The 27,412-nt window shown below is 40.6% G+C and overlaps 1 protein-coding gene across 2 annotated transcripts in view; it reads right to left on the bottom strand.

Moving 5' to 3' along the window:
* Positions 1-22,471, bottom strand: part of Tmem63 (transmembrane protein 63) — a 440,514-nt gene extending 418,043 nt beyond the window's left edge. The window contains exon 1 of one of the 2 annotated variants that reach the window (XM_090375486.1): positions 22,277-22,471. In XM_090375486.1, coding sequence (XP_090231612.1) covers positions 22,277-22,278 — 2 coding nt within the window. In that variant the 5' untranslated portion in view covers positions 22,279-22,471. Of the gene's footprint in view, positions 1-18,416; positions 18,524-22,276 lie in introns of those variants that run through there. The other variant, XM_090375485.1, reaches the window with a different exon arrangement.
* Between the last annotated feature and the right edge of the window lie 4,941 nt (positions 22,472-27,412).

Here is a 27,412-nt window from a genome sequence, read left to right as displayed (position 1 = left end):
TGAACTAATGAAACTTATGGCAGAGAAGAAAAATGCATGTGATGCATATAAATTGTCAGGAGACACAGAAGCCTATGGTGGATATAAGCTACTCTATAAACAGGTCACAAAGGTTAGGCCAGAGAAGGCAGATTGGGAGAAATATTTGGCAAATGATGCAAAGACTTCTTTACTTATATAAAAAGGAAGGGGATGAATCAGATTGGTCCACTCAATACCAATAGTTTGACTGTTGGTAGCTGTTGACTGTTTGACTGTTGGTCCTTCTCAGGTAGCTGACAAATTGAATGAGTTATTTTGCATCTACATTCACACATGGAGTTCTGTAGGGAAATGGAGGCCAGAAGCTAATCAAAATCTAACAGGGAGCTAAATGATTTTGTAATAACAGAGTAAAGTGGAGGAGAAATTGATGAAATTAAACATCAGAAAAGCACCTGCGGTGGATGTGATCTATCCAGTTATAATAAGGGAGGCAGCAAAGGACGTAAGCAAAAGCATAGCCATAATTATTAGAGGATCCTTAGACTCATGGGAGTTCCCCATGGACTGGATGTTTGTTTGTTTGTTTGTTTGTTTTGATTTTATTGGCGCATTAGCTACTAAGGCTATAATGCACCAAGACCATGTCATTTATAAGAGGCTCACATCTGGTGAGTATGGGCCTGGCACACCCAGGGTCCCGAGCTGGATATCATCATTCTTCTCTTTCTTGGTGATTCCCTTGTATTCCTTACTCTTGTACGTTCACTCTCTCTCTCTCTCTCTCTCTCTCTCTCTCTCTCTCTCTCTCTCTCTCTCTCTCTCTCTCTCTCCAGGTAACTAAAAGTTTTTTTTTTTGGCTGGTGCAGCAAAAGCCTCAGGCTTCCTTGCACCATATGGCTAATGATAATAATAATAATAATAAAAAAATTTAAACTTTCAGTGACCTAATTAGTTAGGTCACTATGTCAAAAGGTATAAGAAAAATGTAAATTTTATAAACGAGCAAAAATATTTATTGATTTTAAAAATCTAAAAATAGCAGACACATTGTCATTGTCAGATAAAATCTGACTGAGTGTATACGGCTCAGTCAGATGATTAAAAGCAGTAAAACGGATATTACTAAAATCTGGACAATCAATTAAAATATGTCTGATAGTTAAAATTGTGCCACAGGACACACACATAGGAGGGTCATCAGCCCTCAGCAAAAACGAATGAGTTAAATGACTGTGTCCTATGCGGGTCTGGGCAAGAACAACTTCCTCCTTACGATTCCTGTGCAGACTAGACTGCCACGGTTCAATTACAGGCTTTATACAATATAGTTTATTCCCAGTCTGTCTATTCCACGAGTCCTGCCATTGGGAGTGTATGTTTTGGTGTATTATTTGCCTGTAGTCTGTATAGGGGACTGACAGGCAGCGGTTATTATTGGGAATTGCTGATTTGGCTGCGGCGTCAGCCAAATCATTTCCCCTAATCCCAATGTGGCTGGGAATCTAGCAGAAGCGGATATCGTATTCACATCCAAGGAGGAAGTGAATCTTCTGCTGAATACTAGACAGAACTGGATGAGGATTATACCTCACAGATATTAAAGCCTGTAACACACTGAGAGAATCGGAATATAAAATGAACCGTTGGTATTGGCATTCAAGGCTAACTCTATAGCATGCAGCTCTGCAGTAAATATACTGCATTCAGAGGGAATCTGCTCCAATGTAGAGCTGTCTGTAAAGACAGCAGCAGATCCCACATATGATTCCGACTTCGAGCCATCTGTGTAAACTGGCGCGAAGTCAGAATGTTCAGCTCGGTGTGCTGAATAAAGCTGCAGATAGACCGATGATGGAGTGTCTGACTTTCCCCAATTTCTAAGGGACAAGTCACATGCCAGGGTGGAAAGGGTTGCTTTGGTGTTTGGGCAACCTTGTCTACCTTGATATTAAGTTCTTTGAGTAGCTCTTGGAGACGAATACCAAAAGGACGATTGGCAGTCTTACGGGTATTGTATAAATTTTCCCATCGTGGCTCAAAAACGAATGGCCACGTAGGATAATCTAGCAGGGATTTCAGTTTTAAAGCATACTTTAAAGACAACTGCTTACGTCGAAGCGATAACGGTGGTTCGTTTGCTTCGACGTATAAGCTCTGGACAGGGGATGTGCGATATGCTCCAGTAGCAATACGTAGAGCCTGATGATGGACGGGGTCCAGCCATCGCAGGACACTGTCTCTGGCTGAGGAATATACCTGGGACCCATAATCTAGTATGGATCGCACAAGTGCACGGTAAAGCCGAAGAAGGGTACATCGGTCTGCTCCCCAAGATATAGAGGAGAGCGAGCGGAAAATATTAAGCCCACGTGTGCACTTTGTGCGGAGTTGACGAATATGATCCAAAAAGGTGAGTTTTTTTTCAAATATGAGTCCCAAGGATTTTATGTTCGCTGCTACTGGAATAGCATTTTGTCCGAGTCTTAATTCGGGTTCAGGATGAAGATTATGCTTACGACAAAAGTGTACGCAAACGGTCTTCTCCGGCGAGAACCTGAAGCCATTAGCAAGTGCCCAGGAATTCAGATTATCAATAGCTTTCTGCAGTTGTCTTTCAATAACCCTCATGTTGCACGACTGACAAAAAATGCTAAAGTCATCAACATAGAGGGCACTGTTTACAGTTGGAGGAAGTTGTTCTGTGATTGAATTTATTTTGATGGCGAAAAGCGTGACACTTAATACTGATCCTTGTGGTACTCCCTCCTCTTGGCTGAAGGAACGAGAGAGTGAGGATCCCACACGAACTTGGAAAGATCGATTGGCTAAAAAGTGTTTAATAAAAATGGGGAGTTGCCCCCTAAGGACAAGGCTATGCAGATCTTTTAAGATGCCAAATCTCCAAGTTGTGTCATACGCTTTCTCCATGTCAAAAAACACTGACACCAAGTGTTCGCGTTTTAGGAAAGCATCCCGGATGGATGCTTCCAATCTAATAAGATGGTCCAAAGTGGACCGGTTCCTTCGGAAGCCACACTGGATGTTGGAGAGAAGGTCATTTGATTCTAGATACCATATTAAACGAGAATTAACCACTCTCCAGGATTTTGCACAGACAGCTAGTCAGAGCAATAGGACAATAATTGGTGGTGACTTTTGGATCCTTTCCTGGCTTAGGAAAGGCAAGAACGATTGCCTTTAGCCAGGAGTCCGGAAACTGCCCTTCAATAAAGATTCTGTTACACAGAAGGAGCAGACAATCCATAGATTTTGTTGAAAGATGTTTAATCATTTCATAATGGATGCCATCTGGTCCAACAGCACTTGCTTTGGAAAGAGTGAGGGCTCTTTTCAGTTCCTCTATAGTGAATGCCCCGTTGTAGGGATAGAGGACCTGGGACTTAAAATTAAGTGCTGTTTTTCGATTTTCTGTTTCAGAACCAGGAACTCTGGGGAATACGAAGATGTTGCAGAGATGTTAGAGAATGTTTCCCCAAGAGCATTGGCTATTGCAGTTGGATCTGCAATAGTGCATCCATTATAATCTAGGATTGAAGAAGGGTGGGATGTATATTTTCCCTTCATTTTCCGGATTTTATCCCAGACTACCTTAGAGTTGGTAGACTGGTTAATAGATGATGTAAAACGGATCCACAATTCCTTTTGACTCTGACGACGGATGTAGCGTGCTTTGGCTCGTGCGCGTTTGAAGGCTATAAGGTTGATCGTGGTAGGATATCGGCGAAATATCCCCCACGCTTTGTTTTGAGCCTTTTTTGCTGTTGTGCATTGTGAATTCCACCAAGGTTTGGGAAATTGTGGAAACTGGGCAGATGTTTTTGGGACAGCATTAGCAGCTGCTTGGACAATGATTTCTGTGATGTACTTTACTGCGTCATTGACAGGCTCCCGACTGACTGTACTGAGGTCAAAATTTGCCTGATGTTGGAAGGCATTCCAGTCACCCTGATCAAACTTCCACCGTGGTAACCTAAAAGGAAGACATGGGCTCCCACTGTGTAACAAGGTTATCACAGGGCAGTGATCACTTCCGTATGGATTCTCCTCCACTTCCCAAGTGAGTGAAGGGAGTAGAGAAGGGGAGCAGATAGAGAGATCAACGGCAGAAAAATTACGGGGTAGGCATGTGGAAGAAGGTGTTTGTTCCAGTATTTAGAATGGAGACGTCATTGAGCATAAGCTCTATGACTCGTCCCCTTCCGTTGATGTTAGCACTACCCCACAGGGTGTTATGTCCATTAAAATCCCCAAAAAGTAAGGAAGGGGGAGGCAACTGCGTTACAAGATCATCAAGGTCTTCCTGGGAGATGTCAGTCCCAGGTGGCAAATAAATAGAGCAGACCGTTAATAAAAATCCCACAGTAAGGCGAATTGCAACAGCTTCTATGCTAGTTGTAATTAGCAAAGGCTGAACTGGGGTCTGGTTGCCCACAAGGATAGCCACTCCTCCATGAGTAGGACCATCCACAATTCTATCCTTACAAAAAATTGTGGTGTTATGCATTGTGGGATCATCATTTGCCTTTAGGTAAGTCTCCTGCAAGCAAAAGCAAACTGGCTCATGCTTTTGCAGGAGGGCCTTGATGTCATCAGTATTTCGCCGGAATCCACAACAATTCCACTGTAGGAATTTAGCCATTATTTTGGCTTGGTGGGTCCATCAGGCGGCTTCCGAGGTGCTGAGAGCTTACTTTTATCAGTCTTGGGTTTATCTTTTTTGGGGAAGAATGGACGCTGTCCCGTGTCCATTTCTTCCTCCGCAAAGAGTTCCAAGACTGAATCTTCGGGTACCTCCTTCTGCTCGACATCCATGTTTTCTTGAGTAGTGGGGGAGACTTCCCCTTTCTTATTCTTTTTTTTCATAGTTACCTTTGTTACTTGTGGAGCATTAGGAGGTACTGATATAGGAGTGGCAGCTGATTGGTTTTTCTGTGCAGGTTTTTGAGAACTTAAGAGATAACGCGCGATGGGAGTGAAAGACTCCTTTGGAGGAATGGTCATGTCCGTCTGAGTTCCGACGGAACATCTCCCTGCTACCTTCTGGGCGTAGGTAGGTTTGTTGATATTCAGGGGTTTGACCGATTTCCTTGCCTCCTGGTATGATATATTTAGCTCTGCCTTCAGCCGTTTAATTTCTTTTTCTTCTTTCCACCTCTGGCATGCTCGTGAGTAGGCCGGGTGTTCACCTTCACAGTTAATACAGGTGGGTTTTGCGGCTGAACATGCTGTTGTTTCGTGGTCCTTTGCACCGTGTCAAGCGCATGCAAGGACTCCACGGCAAGCCATTTGAGAATGTCCATACTTCTAGCATTTAAAACACCGTAAAGGTTCGGAACGTATGGACGCACTGGACAATTGATGTATCCAGCTTTAATCTCGTCAGAAGGTTTAGGAGAGTTAAAAGTCAGGATAACACTCCTGGTTTTAACAATTTTTCCATCCCTTCGCGCAGTAATTCTCTTGACGGCAATAACTCCCTGTGGTTTTAATTCGGAGCAGATTTCCTCCTCGGTTACGTCGAGAAGGTCCCACTCCGAAATGACACCTCTCAATGAATTGAGTGTTCTGTGTGGTGTCACTGTTGCGGATATTCCTCCGATTGATGTTACTCAGAGGAGATGTTCTGATTGCCTGTCATTTTTAGATTCAATCAAGAGATCCCCAGAACGAAGCCTCTTAACTGATTTGGGTGAACCTGCTAACCCATCTAACCCTTTTTTAATAAAAAAGGGCAACATTTTACCAATCGGTGTCTCATTGGTAGAATGCATAATTAAAAACCTTGGGATAGGCCCTGATGGTAATTCGGTTCGCTGCCTCTTTTTAGCAATAATGCTATCTGTCTCCTTTTCATTGATTTCAGATAGGGACCGGGTTGGGGCCCCTGAAGAAGTGAGTTTATCAGGATTCATGAAGTTTTTTAAATTTTTCAGTGCCCGGGCTCCCCACCCACCACGGAGCCCAAAGGGACGTCCACTACCCGGCATGCAATAAATGCGCTCGGGAATGGAACGCCAGGGCTACCCAGACACTATACCTGCACCGCCGCCAGCCTCAATCCTCTCCCTCGGACCATGAGGGTAGGGGCGTGGCATTGACACGGTTGACCCTCGCAGGCGAGCCTACTAGCCGATTGATCCTAGCCGGGCCTTCCAGGACCACCCGTCTTGTCGAAGCAGAGGCCAAAGTGGTGTATTGAAGCTGGGCCCCTCAACCACCAGGATCCCCCTTTCCGAATTTCCATGGGTCGCAGCGCACGGCAAACACGCCGGATTCCATTGATGTAAGCCTGGAATCTGGGCTGTGGGTGTTGGATCCCAGTGATGCTAGTCTGGAAGTCCAGCAGCGTCACTGGGAGGTCCCCTCACCACGTACAGGTGCCCACGTCGAGGGGCCCCATGGACTGGAAATGTGCAAATGTATCCCCAGTTCATTAAGGGGGATCAGTGGATGACACAAGTAATTACAGATCTATTAGTTTAACTTCTGTTCGGGGGAAAACAATTGACTAACTGGTTAAAGAAGCACTGCAGGATCATCTAGACAAGACTGCAGTTATATTTCAGGCACAGCATGGGTTTATTAAGGGGAAGTCTTGTCTGATCAACATAATTGGATACCATGATGTGGTTACAAAGGAACCGGATACAAAAAAACAATTTTGCTATCACATACTTGGATTTTAGGAAAGCTTTTGATACTGTTGCACATGGAAGACTACTATACAAATTTGAGCAGTATGGGATTAAGGGCAAGATGCTGCTATGGATAAAGGGATGGCTGAGTAGGAGAAGACAGAGTGGTAATCAATGGACACTGCTCTTTGTTGACTAATGTTATTAGTGGAGCCCCCAAGTTTCGGTGTTTGGTGCATTGTTGTTTTGTATATTTATAAATGATATTGATGAAGGTACATCAGGCTTAATGTCCAAGTTTTCAGACAATAAGCAGGGTTGTTAATGACAGCACGCCACTGCAACAGGATCTAGAAAAGTTGGCCAGATGGGCAGCAACTGAAGTTTAACATTGACAAATGCAAAGTACCGCATATAGGTTGCAGTAACCCCAGCATAACGTACAAACTGTGTGATACTACACTCAGGGTAGTGGAGAATGAAAAAGTCAAATAGGAAGTTTTCTGAGCAGTGCAGGCACACAGCAAGAGAAGCTCAAGGGGTCTTGTCAATGATATACAGGAATTTTGCTAGCAGCAGGGATAAGGAGGTAATTACCCCTTTGGATAAGGCAATGGTCACACCACACCTTGAGTACTGCGTACAGGTCTGGAAGTCTCATTTTAGGAATGATGCAGAGCTGCTGGAACGCGTACAGAGAAGAGCAACGAGATTGGTGAGGGGGACCAAAAGGTTGCTTTTACAAGAAAGGTTTAGGTCGTACAAATTGCAGCATCTGGAGATGGCACCTGCGAGGTGATCTAATTGAGGTATACAGGGTGTGTCAAAAATACACGGCATAACTTCAGGAATGAATTCCTCGTATATAGACAATAATAATTTTTTATATCAACATAGTTCCGGAAATGATTGGTTTCCGAGTTTTGAAGGTCTGTCTATGACACTTAACTGTTCACATCACCTTATAGTAATTGTTCAAAATGTCCACCTTCTACCTGAATACAGGCCTCACATTGACGTCTCATGGACTTGTGAAGACAATGCCAAATTCCTGGCATGTTTCGTATTGTCTCACAACCTGCCACAATTCGATTGCGGAGAGTTTCCACATCAGCTACCGGTGTCAAATAAACCAATGACTTTATTGGCTCCACAAGAAGAAATCTAGTGAGTTTAAATCACATGAGCGTGGAGGCCAGGCAGTTGGTTCACCTCTACCTATCCACCGACCAGGAAACCTTCGATTCAAGTAATTGCAGGATAGGTGGCTGAAATGTGCAGGAGTGCCATCGTACATGAAAGTGCTTGTTGACGAATGATCAGTGGCATTTCGTCCAAGAAATCTGGCATGTTGTTTTCCAGAAAGTTCCTGTATGTCTGCCCTGTGAGTTTGTTTGGAAGTACATGGAGCCCAAATAACTAATCACCAAAAACACCCACCCAGATGTTGAGGCTGAACCGCTGTTGGTGATGTGAGGGAAGAATTGCATGTGGGTTTTCCTCAGCCCATACATGCTGATTGCAAAAGTTTTGGATTCCGTCTCATGTGAACTGTGCTTCATCTGTGAATATCACTAAGGCAAGAAAGTGAGGAGTTGTACCACACTGCTGCAAAAACCACTGGCAGAACATTACTCGCGCAGGGTAATCTTCTGGTGACAAAGTCTGTACCTGATGCAGATGGTAAGGATACATTTGTTCTCACAACACTCTCTGAATAGTCAAACATTGAACAGCCAGTCACACTGCTATTCTGCGTGTGCTGATTCCAGGAGTGGCATGCACAACATCCAAAATCTCCTCCTCTACTTCAGGAGTCGTAGATCTTGGTCATCCTCTGTCAGCAGCACGAAGTGTAAAGGTCCCATATTCACAAAGGCGGCAATGGATACCTTCAAACGTTTTCCTGTCTGAACATCTTCGTTCAGGGAACCTTTCGTGGTACAAACAATGAGCCTCCAGAGCGTTGCCGTCCGCCAAACCGTACATAAGTGCACATCCGCTTGCTCCTGATTTGAGTACATGTAAAACCACCAGATTCTGTCAGTGCCTTGTGATGAAGGAAATCGCCTGCGGGAGATAAGACATTCCGGTTAATAACTCAGGAACCAAGCATTTCCGGAACTATGTTGATATTAAATATTTTTATTGTCTACATATGAGGAACTCATTCCTGAAGTTATGCTGTGTATTTTTGAGACACCCTGTATAAGACCTTGAATGGTTTTAGCAAGCTGAATGCTGATAGGATTATTGCTATTGCTCAGATTACGCACCTGGTGGGGCATAAATTCAAATTGAGGAAAGACAGTTGTAGAATACATGTGTGCAGAAATTTGCCTTTAGCCAGCAGGTGGTTGATTGCTGGAACAAACTTCTATCTGTAGTTGTGGAAGTTGACAGCTTAAATAAATTTAAGGCAAAACTAGACAAACATTTGAAGTGAATGGATGGGTGAAATGAGAAGTTTTTATTTTTTTTTTTGGTTGATACTATATAAGCTTGCTTTCTTGTATCATGTCTCTACTAATGCTAATTAAACACTACTGAAGCATGCAAAATTTCTGATTTGAATTTTACTTGCTGATAAGTTTAAATGGAGAATTAATTTCAAACATTAATTTTAAAAAAGTTTTTAATATAAAAATTGAATTTTTCACAGTTTTGTTCAGAAAAGATTGAAAATAAAGGTGCCATCAAAAAAAATTGAACAAATTTAAATTATTTCTTCTGATTTTTAAAACTGCATAAGCACAAGATCATTTATACCCTTCTTTCAGATGAGCAGCAACTCTTTGTGACACCAGTGATGCATTAAATTTATCCAAATTACTCACCTCAAACACCACATGGAAGTCTGTTCCAACAATCAATCACTCGCTGGATGAAAGCAAATTTTCTACCATCTATCCTACAACCATCCTTTTTTCAATTTAAATATATTGTCTCTCCATGTGTGTAATCTGAGAAAGAGTTATAATGTAATCTGCAATAAATTTACTCAATCCATTTAAGGCCATAAACACTTCAATTAGATCCATCTAGTTTCTAGATGCTGCAGTTTGCAAAATTTAAATCTTTTATGGTGAAAGCACCCTTTTGTGTCACTGACTAATCTTGTTGCTATTCTCTGCATCCCCCTTCCCACAGACCTACATCCTTCCTAAAATGAGGCTTCCAGATCTGTATACAGTACTCAAGATGTATACAACAGGACAAATACTACCTTGTCCCTGCTGACAACTTTCCTGTATATCATTGACTGTTTCCTGTATATCCTTCCTAAAATGAGGCTTCCAGGTCTATATGCAGTACTCAAGGTGTAGCCTAATCATTGCCTTGTATAACAGGACTAACACTGCTTGTACCTGCTGACAAATTTCCTGTAAATCATTGACAAAACTCCATAAGCTGTTCTAACAGCCTGTGTACACTGCTCACCAAACATCATGTCAGACTACAACTACCTCCTAGTCCTTTTCTTTCTCTACTACCTTCAGTGTGGTGCTAACTAATTGGTATGCTAATCTGGGATTACAGTTGTCCATATGCATGTTAAATCTCAAATACCACTTCTAAGCCCATCTGGCTAATTTTTCTGGACCTTATTAAGGCTTCACATACCTTGATTTCTGTCATTACTGTGCCAATCATTGTATCATCTGCAAACCTGAACACTAAACTTGATATGTCTTCATCAATATTAATAAATATTGAAAACAGTGAAGGGCTCAACACTGAACACTGGAGAAGTCTACTAATAACATTAGTCCAATAAGAGCAGTGTCCATAAATAGCCACTCTGTTTAATCATTCAACCATCCTTTAAATATAGCAGTAACTTGCCTTTAATGCCATACTGCTCCAATTTGTATAGCAGTCTTTCCTGCAGAACAGTAACAAAGGTTCTGTTGAAATCTACATACACAATGTCAAAATTATTTTTTCGTCCATTACTTTTGTTACCAATCATGATAGCCAGATTGGTCATACAAGTTCTTCCCTTAATGAATCCTTGCTGTGACTGTATAACTATATTCCTGTCAAGATGCCCCTGCATTACTTCTTTGATTATTGACTTCATTATTTTCCCTGGAACAGAAGTCAAGCTTACTGGTATATAATTACTTACTCCTTCCTCTAGAAGGAGACATTTGCATATCTATCAACAGAAACCTCCCCTGAACAAATGGATGCTCTCATAATTACAGCTATATATTTACTTACCTTTTGCTTCTTCTTTTAATACAACTGGATAGATTCCATAATCCCCAAGTGCCTTATTTACCTTTAGCCTCAACAATTTCTCTTCCACTTTTCTATCAGTTATTGCAAAATCATTCAGATCCCAGTTATAAGTTCATATTCTTTTGATGTGCCATAAACATTTATTCATGCATAAATGTAGTTACTAAATATTTATTCATATTTGTTAGCAATCAAAACAGAATTATCAATAACAATACCTAGTGGGCCAATGTAATTCATTCCCTTTCTTCTAATATTAACATAAAGAACTCTTTGCTACTTTTCTTCACATTCCTAGCCAAAGACTTCTCATAACATTTAAGTAAATCCTACATCAATATATTATGATCTCTACCATCTGATGGTCCTTTATCTGGAAATTCTCAATGCGTGAAAAGTTACTGCTTATAATCAGATCAAGGGTATTAGAATATTGCTTTCTCTCAATGCTTCTCTAATATACTCATGTAGAAAACAGTCATCCAATTTCTCTAGATTAATTAATCTAGATAAATTGGATGACTTTATCTAAATTAATAAATGATCTGCTACTGTGTGAGTAACCAGCCCACAAGTTCCAGTCAATATCTCCAATTATATGATGTCTTGATTTTACTGGCTCATTCTATTTTTCATCATATCAGCAATGTGTTTATTCTCCAAATTACTTTCACTACATATATCGATTGATTAAAATGCTATTATTAATTAATGCATAAATTTACAATTTATTTCTTCACATGCTTCTTAAAAGTGAATAACTGACTTTATTTCAAACTTATGGTTTATAACCATTTGAAATCCATCAAATTAAAGACCAGGAACAAAAGAGGTAGTGTATCAAATAATTATAAAATTTTACATAGGTGTTGAATTATATTTGGCACATGAATTGCATAATGGCATCATAAAAGTTTGAAAAGCACTGATATACAGTTTAAATTCCACTTTTATTACCAGAAATTATGAATCAGGTTTCGGTATGGCAGGAACCTTATTTACCAGCTCATATTTGCTGCCTTTTAGTTTTAATTTAGCACAGTCAAATAGTGGGACTAGTGAGCTTTCAAAAAATTAATTCCATGAAGATGAACATTTATTCATTTTTCTATATTAAATTATTTTAGAAAAATAAAATTGTTTAAATTTTTTATTACAGACAATTAGCATAAAATTCCTTTATGTAGTTAGAAAAAACATCTGATGATCCAGGCATTATTATTTTTGATAGTATAAAACAGAGCTATAATTCTCAGTATGTTCTATGTTGTATTTCAATATTTGTAGAAGAATAAGAGAAATTTACCTCAACATGGTTTACAGAACACTTCCGAATGACATTCTCCAGAAATTAAGAAGAATATAAAATTAACACAAAATGATTACAGTAATAAATTAAAAACAATTAAAAAAGCTTAACATAAATTTTGCAAAAACGACTTTCCTTTCTGAAATTGACAGGGCTTTTCAAACATATGTCTTGCTCACAAGAATGGAAATTACCGAGTATGAGTGAGCCTGGATCTTAAATAGTGAGATTGTCTTCGCAGATGTGTGGAAATGACCACGAATCAGAGATTAGATAGACACAGAATGTTTTTAGAATTCTCATATAATTTAATTTCGATGGTTTCTGCAATTAATAGTCTAGTATAATTACGTTGGACATTAAGTATTTTGGCCTTGTTGAATAAACAAGGCCAAAATACTTTTCGTTAACAGCATGAAAGGCCAATTCTGACGTTGCTGAAAGAGAAGCATGGACCAAGGACATGTGCTGTTTTACTCAGACATCCAGCATACACCATGTTGAGCCCCTGATAAGATGAGTCACAACTGCTGCAAGAAATGTTGTCCAGGTCATTGATTTGTATTGCGAAAGAGAAAAAGATGTAATGCGGAACTGGAATTTGGGGAATACAATGTGTATAGAAAGGATAAACAGGACAGGAGGGGAGGAGGGGTTATACTATTAATTAAGAAACACAAAGTCCAAGGAAGTGAAGCCAGTCGACATCGATGGACAGGGCAGTGTTGAGTCAGTTTGGTGTGACATAAGCATAGGGAAATCAAAATTGAGAGTAGAAGTGTGCTATAGGCCTAATGACTCTGATGAGTATAATAAGATATTGTACAGGGAAATAGAGTGGGCCAGTAAATCAGAGAGTCTTATAATGGGGGATTTTAATTTCCCAGATATTGACTGGAATTTGTGGGTTGGTCACTCGCACACTAGCAAGGCTTTTGTAGATTTAATGGATGATTGTTTTCTACATGTTCGTGAGGCAACAAGAGGGAGCAATACTCTTGATCTGATTATCAGTAGTGATTCTTCATGCATTAAGAATCTGCAGATAAATGAACCACTAGGTGGCAGTGATCACAGTGTGTTGAAGTGGGATTTACTCAAGGAGGTAACTACCATCAGAGGTAAAGGGAAGGGTTTTTGTTTTCGTAAAGGCGACTATGATGGTCTGAGACAGTATTTAAATTCTATACAGTGGGACCAACTGATGATGTTACCAACAGCGAACTCAAAATGGGAAGCATTCAAGGAACTAATCTTGGAGGCTACCAGGCTTTACATACCAACTAAGAAATATTGTTCAAGGTTTAGGCCTAAATGGTTGTCAGATGAACTAATGAGGCATGTGGCAGAGAAGAAAAATGCATGGGATACATACAAATTAATGGGTGACATGGAAGCCTATGATAGATATAAGTTGGTCTGTAACCAAGTCACAAAGGAGATTAGACAGGCAAAGGCAGACTACGAAAAATCCTTGGCAAAGGATGCAAAGAAAAACAGAAAAGAGTTCTTTACATATTTAAACTCAAGAAGGAAAGGGATGAATCAGATTGGTCCACTGGATATTGATGGTTCAACAGTTGAAGATCCTGCTCAGGTGGCTAACAATCTAAACGAGTATTTTGCATCTACATTCACGCATGAGGAGTTATTCAGGAAGGAGAATGATGTAGGTAAAGTAAACATTGGCAGTGAGCTGGATGATTTTGTAATAACTGAGAGGAAAGTGGAGGAGAGATTGTTGAGGATAAACATAAAAAAGGCACCTGGGGTGGATGGGATCTATCCAGTTATATTAAAGGAGGCAGCAAAGGAAGTAAGCAAACCCCTAGCCATAATTATGAGAGCTTCTTTGGACTCAGGGGAGGTACCCATAGACTGGAGATGTGCAAATGTAACCCCAATTCACAAAGGAGGATCAAAGGCTGACACAAGTAATTATAGACCTGTTAGTTTAACTTCTGTTCCAGGTAAATTAATGGAGGCACTGGTCAAAGAAGCACTGCAGGATCATCTAGACAAGAATTCAGTTATAGCTCAGACGCAGCATGGTTTTGTTAAGGGCACGTCTTGCCTGACCAATTTGATTGGATACTGTGATGTAGTCACAAAAGAACTGGATGCAGGGAATAACTTTGATATTATATATTTGGATCTTAGAAAGGCTTTTGATACTGTTGCACATGGAAGACTGCTGCACAAATTGGAGCAGTGTGGCATTGGAGGCAAATTGCTGCTATGGATAAGGGGATGGTTGAGTGGCAGAAGACAGAGAGTGGTAATCAATGGACACTGCTCAACGTGGACTAATGTTATTAGTGGAGTTCCTCAGGGTTCAGTGTTGGGTCCGTTGTTGTTTTCGGTGTTTATGAATGATATTGATGATGGGATATCAAGTTTAATGTCCAAGTTTGCAGATGATACAAAGGTTGGCAGGGTTGTTAAGGACACTACTGACCCTATGCTGCTGCAACAGGATCTGAAAAGGTTGAACAGATGGGGTGAGAGGTGGCAAATGAAGTTTAACATTGACAAATGTAAAGTACTACATATGGGAAACAGTAACCCCAGAGCAACGTATCAACTCAGCAGTACTACACTGACAGTGGTGGAGAATGAAAAGGACCTGGGGGTAATTTTGCAGGCAGATATGAAGTTCTCTGAGCAGTGCAGACGAGCTGCAAGAGTAGCTCATGGTGTTTTGTCAATGATATACAGGAATTTTTCTAGCAGGGATAAGGAGGTGATTATTCCCTTGTATAAGGCAATGGTTAGGCCACATCTTGAGTACTGTATACAGGTCTGTAGGCCTCATTTCAAGAAGGATGTAGAGCTGCTGGAACAGGTACAGAGAAGGGCAACAAGATTAGTGAATGGAACAAAGGGTTGCTCTTACGAAGAAAGGCTTAAGTTTTGCAAATTACAGAGTCTGGAGACTAGGCACCAGCGAGGTGATCTGATAGAGGTGTATAAGGCTTTGAATGGTTTGAGCATGCTCAATGCCAATGGGATTCTTCATCTTGCTCAGAATAATCACCTCAGAGGGCATAAATTCAAATTGAGGAAGGATGGATGTCGGATAGATGTGCGGAAATTTGCCTTTGGCCAGTGGGTGGTTGGTTGGTGGAACCGACTTCCATCACTTGTTGTTGAAGTTGATAGCCTAAACAAATTTAAAGCTCAACTGGACGGGTATTTTGAACGAACGGAGGGGTGAAATGGGAGTGGTGTGTGTGTGTTTTTTTTTTGGCTGATGCTGAATAAGCTTGCTTTCTTGCATCATATGCCTCTACTAATGCTAATGCTAAGATTGAGCAATTGTTCAATAAAGCGTGTAATTTCCATATTGGTCTGGCCGCAATTTTAAATTCGGTATCTTTAAAGAATCTGTTAAGCTGTTTGTACCACTGTTCAACATATAGGACAGAAATAAAGTATTTTTTGATGATACTATTGTTGGTTGGTGTACTTTTTACATCCTATTCTTAGCTTGTACCCTAATTCAGTTTATTGTAGCAAGGTGGTAAACCCTGTTTAAGAATCTGCTGATTAATACCTGTATTTCTGAGTCTAAAGCAGATTCCGTCATTGAATATTTATAGGCACTGAGAATTTGATTAAAAATAATCAATTTTCTTTTTTAATTTCTGGAAAGTGTCATACAAAAGTGTTTTACATACCATATTAGGGTAAATTTCTTTTATTCTTCTACAAATATTAAAAAAGGTATATATTATAAAAGGTTGAAAGGAGGAGGACATTAACTCTGGACCCATCTCTAGGTGGCCAGCAATGAATTTTCAACGTATGTGGCACACTGCAGGAAAAAGGTGGCCACTACTAATCTAGATAAACTAAACATATGGGAATGAAAAATGACAACTGAGATTCAACATTGATTAATGGAAGGTAGCAGTAGTTCCCAGAAAAACATATCTTTTGGGTAGCACCAAACTTAAGGTAACTGACAAGAAAAAGAACTAAAGATAATTTTACAGTCAGAGATGAAATTCTCTGAGCAGTGCAAATAGATTGCTAGAACAGCTCACTGAATTCTGTCAGTGATCTTTAGGAACTTTTCCAGCAAAGACAACAAGTTGATTACCAGTTGCATATGGCAATGTTCAGGCAACACCTAAAATTAAAATTGGTATGCAGAATACTACTTACTAATTTTAGGAAGGATATATGAAGGGATAGCATAAGGTTCATACCCTGACCTAGATAAAACATTAGTAGGAAGATGCCGTTTTTAATATATATTGTCTACATATTCAATAACATGTGAAATTTAATTCACGTAGGTGATCATACACCAGAGGTGGAGCACGGAATCAGAGGTAGGAACCTATGGTTGACAAAGTGGAGTATCGAGCAGTGATCAAGTTCCTGCATTTGCAGGGCAAGAAAGCTCAGGAAATTGACAAAGAATTAAAAGATGTGTATGGACAGAATTTTCCATCCTATGACACTGTAAAAAAGTGGAAACGGGAGTTCCAGTGCAGTAGTACAAGTGTCTTTGACAAGCCAAGGGAAGGAAGGTCATCAACATCCACAGACAGTGAGACGGTTGACCAGCTGGTGCTGAGTGACAGAAGTGTGACGATTCATTTCATCGCAAATGCTGTAGAAATTAGTTATGGGTCTGCCCACAGCATTTTATATGCCCATCTGCACACCCCTCTGGGGACCCACAACTAGGTGGAATTGCTGACCCCTTTCCAGGGTGGGATCAACTCACTGTCCATCGCTACAATCTGACAATCTGTAATCTGTTACTACTCTCATCACTTAGTTTTCTAGGGAATGCCTTCTCCCATTCTCAACTTACTATCCTCTTATCCCCCCCCCCCCGACCAAACATCCCCAACTTCTTCCACTGTCACCAACTCCTTTCGTTACTATTCGGGGCCCTCAGCAACTCTGGGACCCCAGTAAAGAGCCATCGATAATAGAACCTGGCATGGCTCCATGCAGCTAGGGATGGGGATCACAGGGTGCTAGACCAGGTGTCTGGTTCACCCTGGCTGCTCTATGCCTGTTTGGTGGGGGGGGTCTGGCCAATGGCAAAACATGTTCTGTTGTTGGCTGGAAGTAATGGCTTGGGCAATGCCCAGTATAGAGGACTCAGCGGAGAATGGAGGAACCCCTGGAGCCCGCAACAATGATATTAGACATCCGAATCTGACCATCTGCACATGTCTAAGGTCTCTGCACTATGGGTTCTGACGCCTTTGCAGAAGCAATGTCGTATGCAATGTTCTCATCAACTGTTGGATTTGTGTAATGCTGATGTGAGAATTTTTTTGATCAGTTGGTGAAAAATGACAAATGCTGGGTGTAATAGTACGATCCGGAGACTAAAGACATGTCAAAGTAGTCGCTTTGATTCATCTCAGGAAGTTATCAATGGTATACCCAGCATTCACCTTTCTAGGGCTATTATTTCTAGGTAAGGGTACGAACTTTTGATACCCCCTCATATATCTGTTACAAAGGATGCAGAAAACAGAAGCAAGCAATGTGGAACAATGTCAAAAGCTCTTCTGAAATCCAAGTATATGATTTTAAAATTATTTTTGTGCCCAGTTCCTTTGTTACTGCATCGTAGTATCCAATCAGATTGGTCTGCTAAATGATCGGCGCCTCCGTAGCCAGGTGGGCAGGAGCAGCAGTGCGTAGCACACGCTTCTTGATTAGACCGGGATTCAAGCTGGTGACCACCAAATACAGAGGATGCAGAAAGGTCAGGGAATGACCACCACATATCCCCGGAGCAATATGGCCTTAGTTGCTAATGCTCCTAAAAACCAAATAACAACAACAATGCTAAATGATCACCTATTAACAAAACCATGCCGTGACTGCAGTATAACTGCATTGCTATCAAGATGGCCCTGCTTTAACCAGTGACTCCATTATTTTCTATAGAACAGAAGTCAGGCTAGTAGGTCTGTAATTACACATGTAATGCATCACACATCTCAAGCCTATAAGTACCTGTCACAAATCCACGGATGCTGTCATAATTATAGCTAAAGGTTTGCTTACCTCTTTCGCAGCCTCCTTTATCACTAACTGTATAGATCCCATGTGCCTCAGGTGCCATTTTGAATGTAGAATGAATGAAATATATAACTAATTTTCAATGAATTGATGGCTATAACTGCCATTTCAGTTACGACAACATTATCAACTAAAAATGGCAATTCACTCACATAAATGATCCGATAAGAAAACGGATTACTTTATAGCTTAATTTGTATGTAAATCTGTTATGAAAGTACCAAAAAAGTAAATAGTGATGGCAAAATTAGCACCACAAATAACAAGTGCATTTTCACACACATTTAACCCTTCAAACAAAACCTTTGAATGTAGATGCAAAATACCTATTGAGTTTGTTAGCAACCTAAGCAGGATCATCAACAGTTAAATCATTCGTATCTAGTGGGCATGTGATTACTCCCCTTCCTACTAGTAGTAGTAGTAGTGGCATGTGATGCAAGAAAGCAAATGTATGAGCTTATGCAGCATCAGCCAACAAAAAAAAAAAAAAATCACACCATTCCCTCCAAATGCCTGTCCAGTTCCTCCTTAAATTTATTCAACCTATCAACTTCCACAACGACAGATGGAAGTTTGTTCCAGCAATTAACCACCCGCTGGCTAAAGGCAAATTTCCTCACATCTATTCTACATCTGTCTTTTCTTAATTTGAATTTATGCACCCTTAGGTTTATAATCTGAACAAGTGGAAGGATCACATCAGAATTCAGCGTGCTCAACCCATTCAAGGCCTTATATACCTCAATCAGATCACCGCGCAGGTGCCTAGTCTCCAGCCACTGCAATTTGCAGAACTTAAGCCTCTCTTGGTAAGAGGATCCCTTCATTCCCCTCACCAATCTTGTTGCCCTTCTCTGTACACGATCAAGTAAATCTACATCCTTCCTAAAATGAGGCCTCCAGACCTGTACGCAGTACTCAAGGCGTGGCCTGACCATTGCCTTATACAGAGGGATAATCACCTCCTTTTCCCTGCTAGCAAAATTCCTATATATCATTCACAAAACCCCATGACCTGCCCTGGAGCCTGTCTGCATTGCTCAGAAAACTTCATATCTGCCTGCACAATTACTCCCAGGTCTTTTTCATTTTCTACCACCTTAAGTGTAGTACCACACAGTTGGTACATTTCTCTGGGGTTACTTCTACCCATATGCAGTACTTTGCATTTGTCAAGGTTAAACTTCAGTTGCCACTTCTTAGCCCATCTGCCCAAATTATCTAGATCCTGTTGCAGTAGCACACTGCCATTACTGTCATTAACAACCCTGCCAACCTTTGTATCATCTGCAAACTTCGACATTAAGCCTGATATACCTTCATCAATATCATTGATAAATATAAAAAACAACAGTGGACCTAACACCGAACCCTGTGGGACTCCACTAATAACATTAGTCCAAGAAGAGCAGCACCCATTGATTACCACCCTCTGTCTTCTCGCACTTAACCATCCTTTTATCCATTGTAGCAACTTACCCTTAATACCATTCTGCTCCAATTTGTACAATAGTCTTCCATGCGCCTGAAATCCAAATATATGATATCAAAATTATTTTTTGCATCCAGTTCCTTTGTAACCACATCATAATATCCTATCAAATTTGTCAGACAAGACTTTCCCTTAACAAACCCATGCTGTGTCTGAATTATTGCTGCAGTCTTGTCTAGATGATCCTGCAATGCATCTTTAACCAGTGACTCCATTATTTTACCCGGAACAGAAGTTAAACTAACTGGTCTGTAATTACTCGTGTCACCCTTCGATCCCCCTTTGTGAATTGGGGATACATTTGCACATCTCCAGTCCGTGGGAACCTCCCCTGAGTCCAAGGATGCTCTCATAATTATGGCTAAGGGTTTGCTTAGTTGCTTTGCCGCCTCCTTTAATATAACTGGATAGATCCCATCCACCCCAGGTGCTTTTCTTACGTTTAACTTCAACAATCTCTTCCACTTTGCTCTCAGTTATTACAAAATCATTAAGTATCTTGCTACAATTTGATAACCTTCTGCCATTTTCAAATCTTAATAATTCCTCACGTGTGAATGTAGATGCAAAATGCTCATTCAGTTTGTTTGCTATCTGAGCAGGATCATCAACAGTCGAACCATCAATGTCAAGTGGACCAATCAGATTCATCCCCTTCCTTTTAGAGTTTATATAAGTAAAGAAATCCTTGCTGTTTTTCTTAGCATCTTTTGCCAAGGATTTCTCGTAATCTGCCTTTGCCTGCCAAACCTCCTTTGTCACCTGATTACAGAGATTAACAGAGAGCTTGATAATTTATATGCATCCCATGCATTTTTATTCTCTGTTACGAGTCTCATTAGTTCATTTGACAACCATTTAGGCCTAAACCTTGAACAATATTTCTTAATAGGTATAAAACCTTTAGTAGCTTCCACGATTAATTCCTTGAATGCTTCCCACTTAGAATTTACTGTTGGTAACATCGTCAGTTGATCCCACTGTACAGAATTTAAAAACTGTTGGAGACCACTGTACTCGCCTTTAGGGAAGCAAAAACCCTTTCCTTTACCCCTGATGGTAATTAAATCTTTAAGTAAATCCCACGTCAGAACACTGTGATCACTGCCACCTAGTGGTTCTTTTATCTGCAAATTCCTAATACATGAATGATCACTGCTGATAACCAGATCAAGAGTATTACTTTCTCTGGTTGCCTCTCGAACATGCTGCTGCAGAAAACAATCATCCAATAAATCCACAAAAGTCTGACTATGTATGTGCAAAAGTAAAGAAGTCTCTGCTGTTCTGCTTTTCTTTGCCAAGTATGTCCCATAATCTGCCTTAGCTTGCCTAACCTCTTTGGTTAATTGATGCCATATTTATTTATATCTACTGTAGGCTTCTGTATCACCTGATCATTTATTTGCATCTCACGTACTTTTCTTCTCTGCTACAAGTCTCATCAGCTCTTCTGGCATTCATTTCGGTCTAAGGCTCAAACAGTAAGTCTTATTTGGTATAAAAAGCCTATTAACTTCTATGATTACTTCCCTGAATGCTTCCCATTTAGGATTTGCGTTTTAACTTGTTCAGTTGGCCCCGCCATATAATAATAAATAAGCATTAAATAAGCACAGTTTAAAAACTGCCTGAGGCCATTTTAATCACTTCTAGGAAAGCAAAAGCCATTCCCTTTATCCTTTACAGTGCTTACTTTTTTAAATAAATCCTACATCAGTACACTGTGATCGCTGCCACCACCCAGTGGTTCTTTTATCTGCAGATTCTTAATGCATGAAGGGTTGCTGCTGATAATCAAATCAAGAGTGCTGCTTTCTCTCACTGTATATAATAAACTTTCAAGTATAACACATTAAATAAGCATAGAATAAAATATCCAAGTGGTAAAGATGGTCAAGATGTCTCTAACTGGGACAATAACAGCAGTATTTACAGTCATTGTTAAATCTCTAATAATAATAATGTCTAATAAAGATTTTCCATCTATGCATATCAAGTTTACATCTCGAGTGATTATGCTACTTTGCCAATATCACGATATTTCCAAACCAAACATAAATGAAATTTGTTGACATCTTATTAGTAACTTTTCGCGGTTTAATTTTGTACTGTTCTTGGAAGAGTGGTATTTCAAGTAATCAAATATAATTTCACATCTCAGCACGTTTAATGTTGTTTTTGTTTTGTTTTTTATTATCATCATATATTTTTATATACAGGCAACAGTAACACCACTCTTCTAAATAGCCAATATTTCTTCTCTCGGAATGTTGTCCACGCAATGTTGCTATTTCTTTTCAGAAATCAAAACAAGTAAACAAAGCAGGAAAAGAAGTGCAATAGCAAAAATTGGCTATAATACAAACAAAGCAATTGGTCCAACTTCGCTATATAAATAATACTTTGATGACATTTATGAAGTAAATAACTAATTTTCAATGAATTGATGGCTATAACTGGCATTTCAGTTACGACAACGTTAACATTATCAACTAAAAATGGCAATTCACTCACATAAATGATCCGATAAGAAAACGGATTACTTTATAACTTAATCTGGACGTAAATCTGTTATCAAAGTACCAAAAAAGTAAATAGTGACGGCAAAATTAGCACCACAAATAACAAGCGCATTTTCACACACATGTTTAACCCTTCAAACAACCGAACAGCTGCTCAGCAAACCCATACTATCTACCACGAAGGCCACAATTTGTTTCTCAATAATTACAAAATGGATACACCAGGTTGCGCCGCTGTTGAATTAATGAATTGGTTACTTGCTATATTAATACGTTCATTCTAAACACCTAGGTGAGGTTCCCAATGCTAGAAATTGCTGGGCAATACCGCTTGTACAAATTGAAAAACTTTCGTGAATTTCAAAACTGTCCAAAACACCCCGATTTTAATTCTGCAAACAGCAACACACAAAGCTTTGTGGGTAGCACGGGTCGAAATAATCTTCGCCCTCCATACACGCAAGGTAGAAAAACCCGCACTTCAAATGGCGTCAATGACGTAAGGAATTTTTACGGGACTTTTTCACCACATAGCTGAGTTAGTCAGTCTCAGGAATTGACAGCAGTTTTTTTTCTCCCGGAAATTGGGAATTTTTGGTCCAGCAAACAGCAAGTTGACCAAAGGACGCGTGCAGTTTGCAAACATATTATACAAGGGAAGTAAGGTCTAAGTCGCTGAAGCACCTAAAACAACAACAGCAACACCCACACTAAATATAGGAGGAGGATTCAAACAAGATTTGTATTACATCAGAAGTAGTTCAGATACATAAAAACATTTTTTTTAAATAATAAATTTGTTTGGTAATTTGAAATGTAACGTATGAACTGTGCGGTACTACACTCAGAGAAGTGGAGAATAAAAAAGACCTGGGAGTAATTCTGCAGTCAGAAATGAAATTTTACATTCCAACTCATGGGGACTGTCAATGATATAGAAGTCATGGGGATTACAGGAATTTTGCTAGCAGGGAGGTGATTATCCCTTTGTATAAAAGATAATCACCTCCCTGCTATTATCCCTTTGTATAAGGAATAATCACTGCACAGCGGTCTGTATATAGGTACTGCATACAGGTCTGAAGGCCTTATTTTAGGAAGGATATAGATCTGTTGTAACGAACAGAGAATGGAAACGAGATTAGTGAGGAGAAAAAAGGGTTGCTCTTACCAAGAAAGGCTTAAGTTTTCCAAATTGCAGAAAATGGAGACAAGGCACCTACGAGTTGATCTGATTGAGGTGCATAAGGCCTTGAATGGCTTGAGCAAGCTCAATGCAAATGGGATTCTTCCTCTTTCTCAGATTACGCACCTAGGGGATATGAATTAAAATTGAGGAAGAAGAGTTACAGAATAGATATGCAGAAATTTGCCTTTAGGTGGGTGATTGCTACAAAAAACTTCATCTGTCGTTATGAAAGTTGATAGATTAAATAAATTAAAGAGAGAACTGAATAAACTTTTGGAGCAAATGGACGTGTGAAATGGGGAGTGTTATTTATATATATATATATATATTTTTTTTTTTTTTTTTGGTTGATACTCTAAAAGCTTCCTTTCTTCCATGATATACCAATGCTAGTGCTAATATCTATATCAACCGCACATATTTTAATTTCTATCTGACTTTCTCTCTGAGTTACTCGAAAAATTTTTTTTTTTTTTTTTTTTTTTGCCTGGTGCAGCACCATCCTTGCACCATACGGCTAATAATAATAATTATTATTATTATTATTATTGTTGTTGTTGTTGTTGTTCGAGAAGAAGTAAAACAGTCGATCAGGAACACCCACAACTGGTGAACCACTACTGGTACAAGAAGCTCACCTGCACACACAGGCACCTAGCAGAGCAGTTCACGCGAATCATAAGGCACCCGGAGACAATCCCGAAGTTTCTCACTGAAGGAGTCACATATCTGAAACCTAAAGATGAAGACCCAAGAAACCCGCGAAATACAGGCCAATCACATGCCTCCCAACGATGTACACGATCCTGACCAGCTACATAACTAAGAAGAGATCATACCACTTAGAGAGTGAGAATATAATGACAGAACAGCTGAAAGGATGCATGCAGAGAACAAAAGGATGCAAGGAGCAATTAACTATAGATGCCAAAGTTATGGAGAAAGCCTTCAAGAAGAACTGCAACCTATACACAGCCTACATCGATTACCGCAAGGCCTTCGACTCGATACCTCATTGCTGGCTAATAGAGACCCTGAAGATCTACAAGGTCAACCAGACAGCGACAAACTTCCTAGGAGAAACAATGGCAAAATGGAGTACCACCATTAAGGTGAAGAACATCACAACCAGGCCAATTCCCATTAGAAGAGGAATCTTTCGGGCAGATGCTCTGAGCCCACTATGGTCATGTCTTGCACTCAACCCGCGGTCAACCATGCTCAACGGCAGCAAGTATGGATAAACCCCTCAAAGAAGGAAGGAAGAACCCGTACATCCTCACCCACCTGAAGTACATGGATGACATCAAGCTCTACGCGGCAACCGAGAAGCAACTCCAGCAACTACTCCGAATCACCGAAGAATTCAGTAGGGACGTCAGGATGGAATTTGGTCTAGATAAATGCAAGACCCACACACTGCACCAGGAAAAATTAGTTGGCCGAAACTACCAGCTGCTGACTGGTAAAGAAATCGAAGCTGTCACAGAAGAAGATACCTACAAATACCTAGGAATGACGCAGGCTTTGCTGTTGGAACACAAAGAAACCAAGAAGTGCTTGTCCGAAAAATATCAACAGAGACTCAGAAGCCTGCTGAAATAAAAATTGAACTGAGGGAACACTGTTAAAGCCATAAACACCTATGCAGCTCCCGTACTAACATACACATTCGGGGTCATAGATTGAACTAACACCGAGCTAGAAGACATCATGCGAAAGACGAGGATGACCAAACATCGCCAACACCACCTGAAGTCAGCAGTGGAGAGAATACCAATAACTCGGAAAGAGGGACGAAGGGGCCTGATAGACCTGATAGAGCAACAGAAAACAGTGACACTTACCCTGATGGATTACTTCCAGAACAACACAGCACCGTTCCACCAGTCTAAGGAAGTTAGATAAGTGGTATACCCCACTCAACCTAAGCGAGGAACCCCCTCCCGTCCAGGCGGTACAAGAAACGAAGTTACTGCATGGCACATACTACAATGACCTCCATCAAGATGACATCGATAACATTGCTTCCAATGCCTGGCTGACAAGCGGGACGCTCTTCCCCGAGACAAAAGGATTCATGCTGGCCATCCAAGACCAGGTAATCAACACCAGAAACTTTAGAAAATACATCGCAAAAGAGCCCGGAATGTCAGACGACACATGTGGACGATGCCACCTGGCGTCAGAAACTATCCAACACATCACCGCGTGGTGCGAGGTGATCACCCAGACTAAATACACTCATAGACATGACCAGGTAGCCAGGATAATACATCAGAAGCTAGCGAGGAAATACCAGTTGACCAAAGAAAGTGTACCTTCCTACAAGTACGAACCCCAGCCATTACTAGAGACCCGAACCCACAAGCTGTACTGGGACCGCACCATAATAACGGATAAGGCAATCCCGCACAACAGACCAGACATAACCCTTGTGGACAAGGTGGAAAAGACTACCTACCTGATTGACATAGCCGTGCCCAACACTAGCAATGTCCAGAAAACCCGTGAGGAAAAAATTAGGAAGTACACGAACCTGAAATATGAAGTCAAGGAGATGTGGCATATGCAAGAAGTATCGACCATCCCGATCATCGTGTCAACCACCGGTATGGTGCCAAAGATTCTACATAGCAGCCTAGCAACAATAGGTCTCCCAGACAGCACCTACAAGGAACTCCAGAAAGTTGCAATCGTGAACACCTGTATGATAGACAGAGATTTCCTCGACCAACAGTAACACCAGACAATAAAACCACCCCGTGTACTTGGTAGCAGTCCCCATCACGGTGTAGATTATTCCAATCAGGGAGAAATAATATAAGAATAACAACAACAACAACAATAATAATAATAATAAACGGGCGCGAGCACCCAGTGGTTACGACACTGGACTGCCAGCCTGATGGACCAGAGTTCGAATACCACCTTGGCGGAAGCGAACGCCGCTCCATCACGCTGGGAGACCGGTATAATAATAATAGTAATAAATTAGAATAATGATAATAAATAAATTAATAGTAATAAAAAAATTAATAAAATCAATAAACATCGTGAAAGTTGCTCCAAGGGACTTACCAACCCCAAGTTCGGAGTGGCGGCTAAGGCAGATTGTGGCCCCATCTGGTGTCACTCGCGAGTTCTACCACTGGACATAAGCCGAAGCTAAACAGGTCCACCTCCAATAATGGATGGCCTCCCCGTGGCTGGTATTGGTAACATATCCCACACACATTTTAAGTACATATCCAACACACTTTTAAATCTCTGGCTTGACTGATACAGAGAACATACACGGAGATGGGAGAAATCACAGGAACCGTTAGACTTTCAACATACCAAATACCAAAATGGATGATGTCGAAGAGAAATATTAATCATACTTCAGTAGCGCAGGATAAAGTCACTCGTGTTCAGGCCTTAGGCAGAGGGGTTGGTTCTAAAAATTAGAGACGGTCTCCCGAAGAAGACAGAGGAGCAAGAGGCGCTGTCCCCCATATGGCGACCACAAGAAAAGGTGCAAGACCATCCAGCCCCACCAACTGGAAGTGCTTCCTACGCAACTGCACTATTGACCACCCAGGAAGGGAGAAAACACTAACGCATGAAGTGGAGCATCGAAATGAATTCGTACATCATGCAAACATACAACGAAATCACGAAGCTGGAGACCGATATGACAACTTACACGGTGACACTACATGCCACGTGGCTGGAATGATTCCCAGATATTCAAGTCACCGAACAGCGAATAGCAGAACAGAGAAGGACCATCGTCACAAAGAACCTAATAGCCCTGCAAACCTGTTGAAAAAAATCAAGCAAGACGTGAGCGATCAACTACAAAGGATAAAGAATGTGGAACCAGAGGGGGAACATATCACCGCCGAACCAGAGGCAGAAGAGCAAGAGGAAATACAACCCCCAGCAGCTGAA

This window comes from Mastigoproctus giganteus, chromosome 6 (assembly GCF_048544385.1).
Source record: "Mastigoproctus giganteus isolate SK-2022 chromosome 6, ASM4854438v1, whole genome shotgun sequence".
Classification (NCBI taxonomy): domain Eukaryota; kingdom Metazoa; phylum Arthropoda; class Arachnida; order Uropygi; family Thelyphonidae; genus Mastigoproctus; species Mastigoproctus giganteus.
The sequence above is the reverse complement of the archived record's forward strand: the minus strand, read 5'-3'. Positions and strand labels throughout refer to the sequence as shown.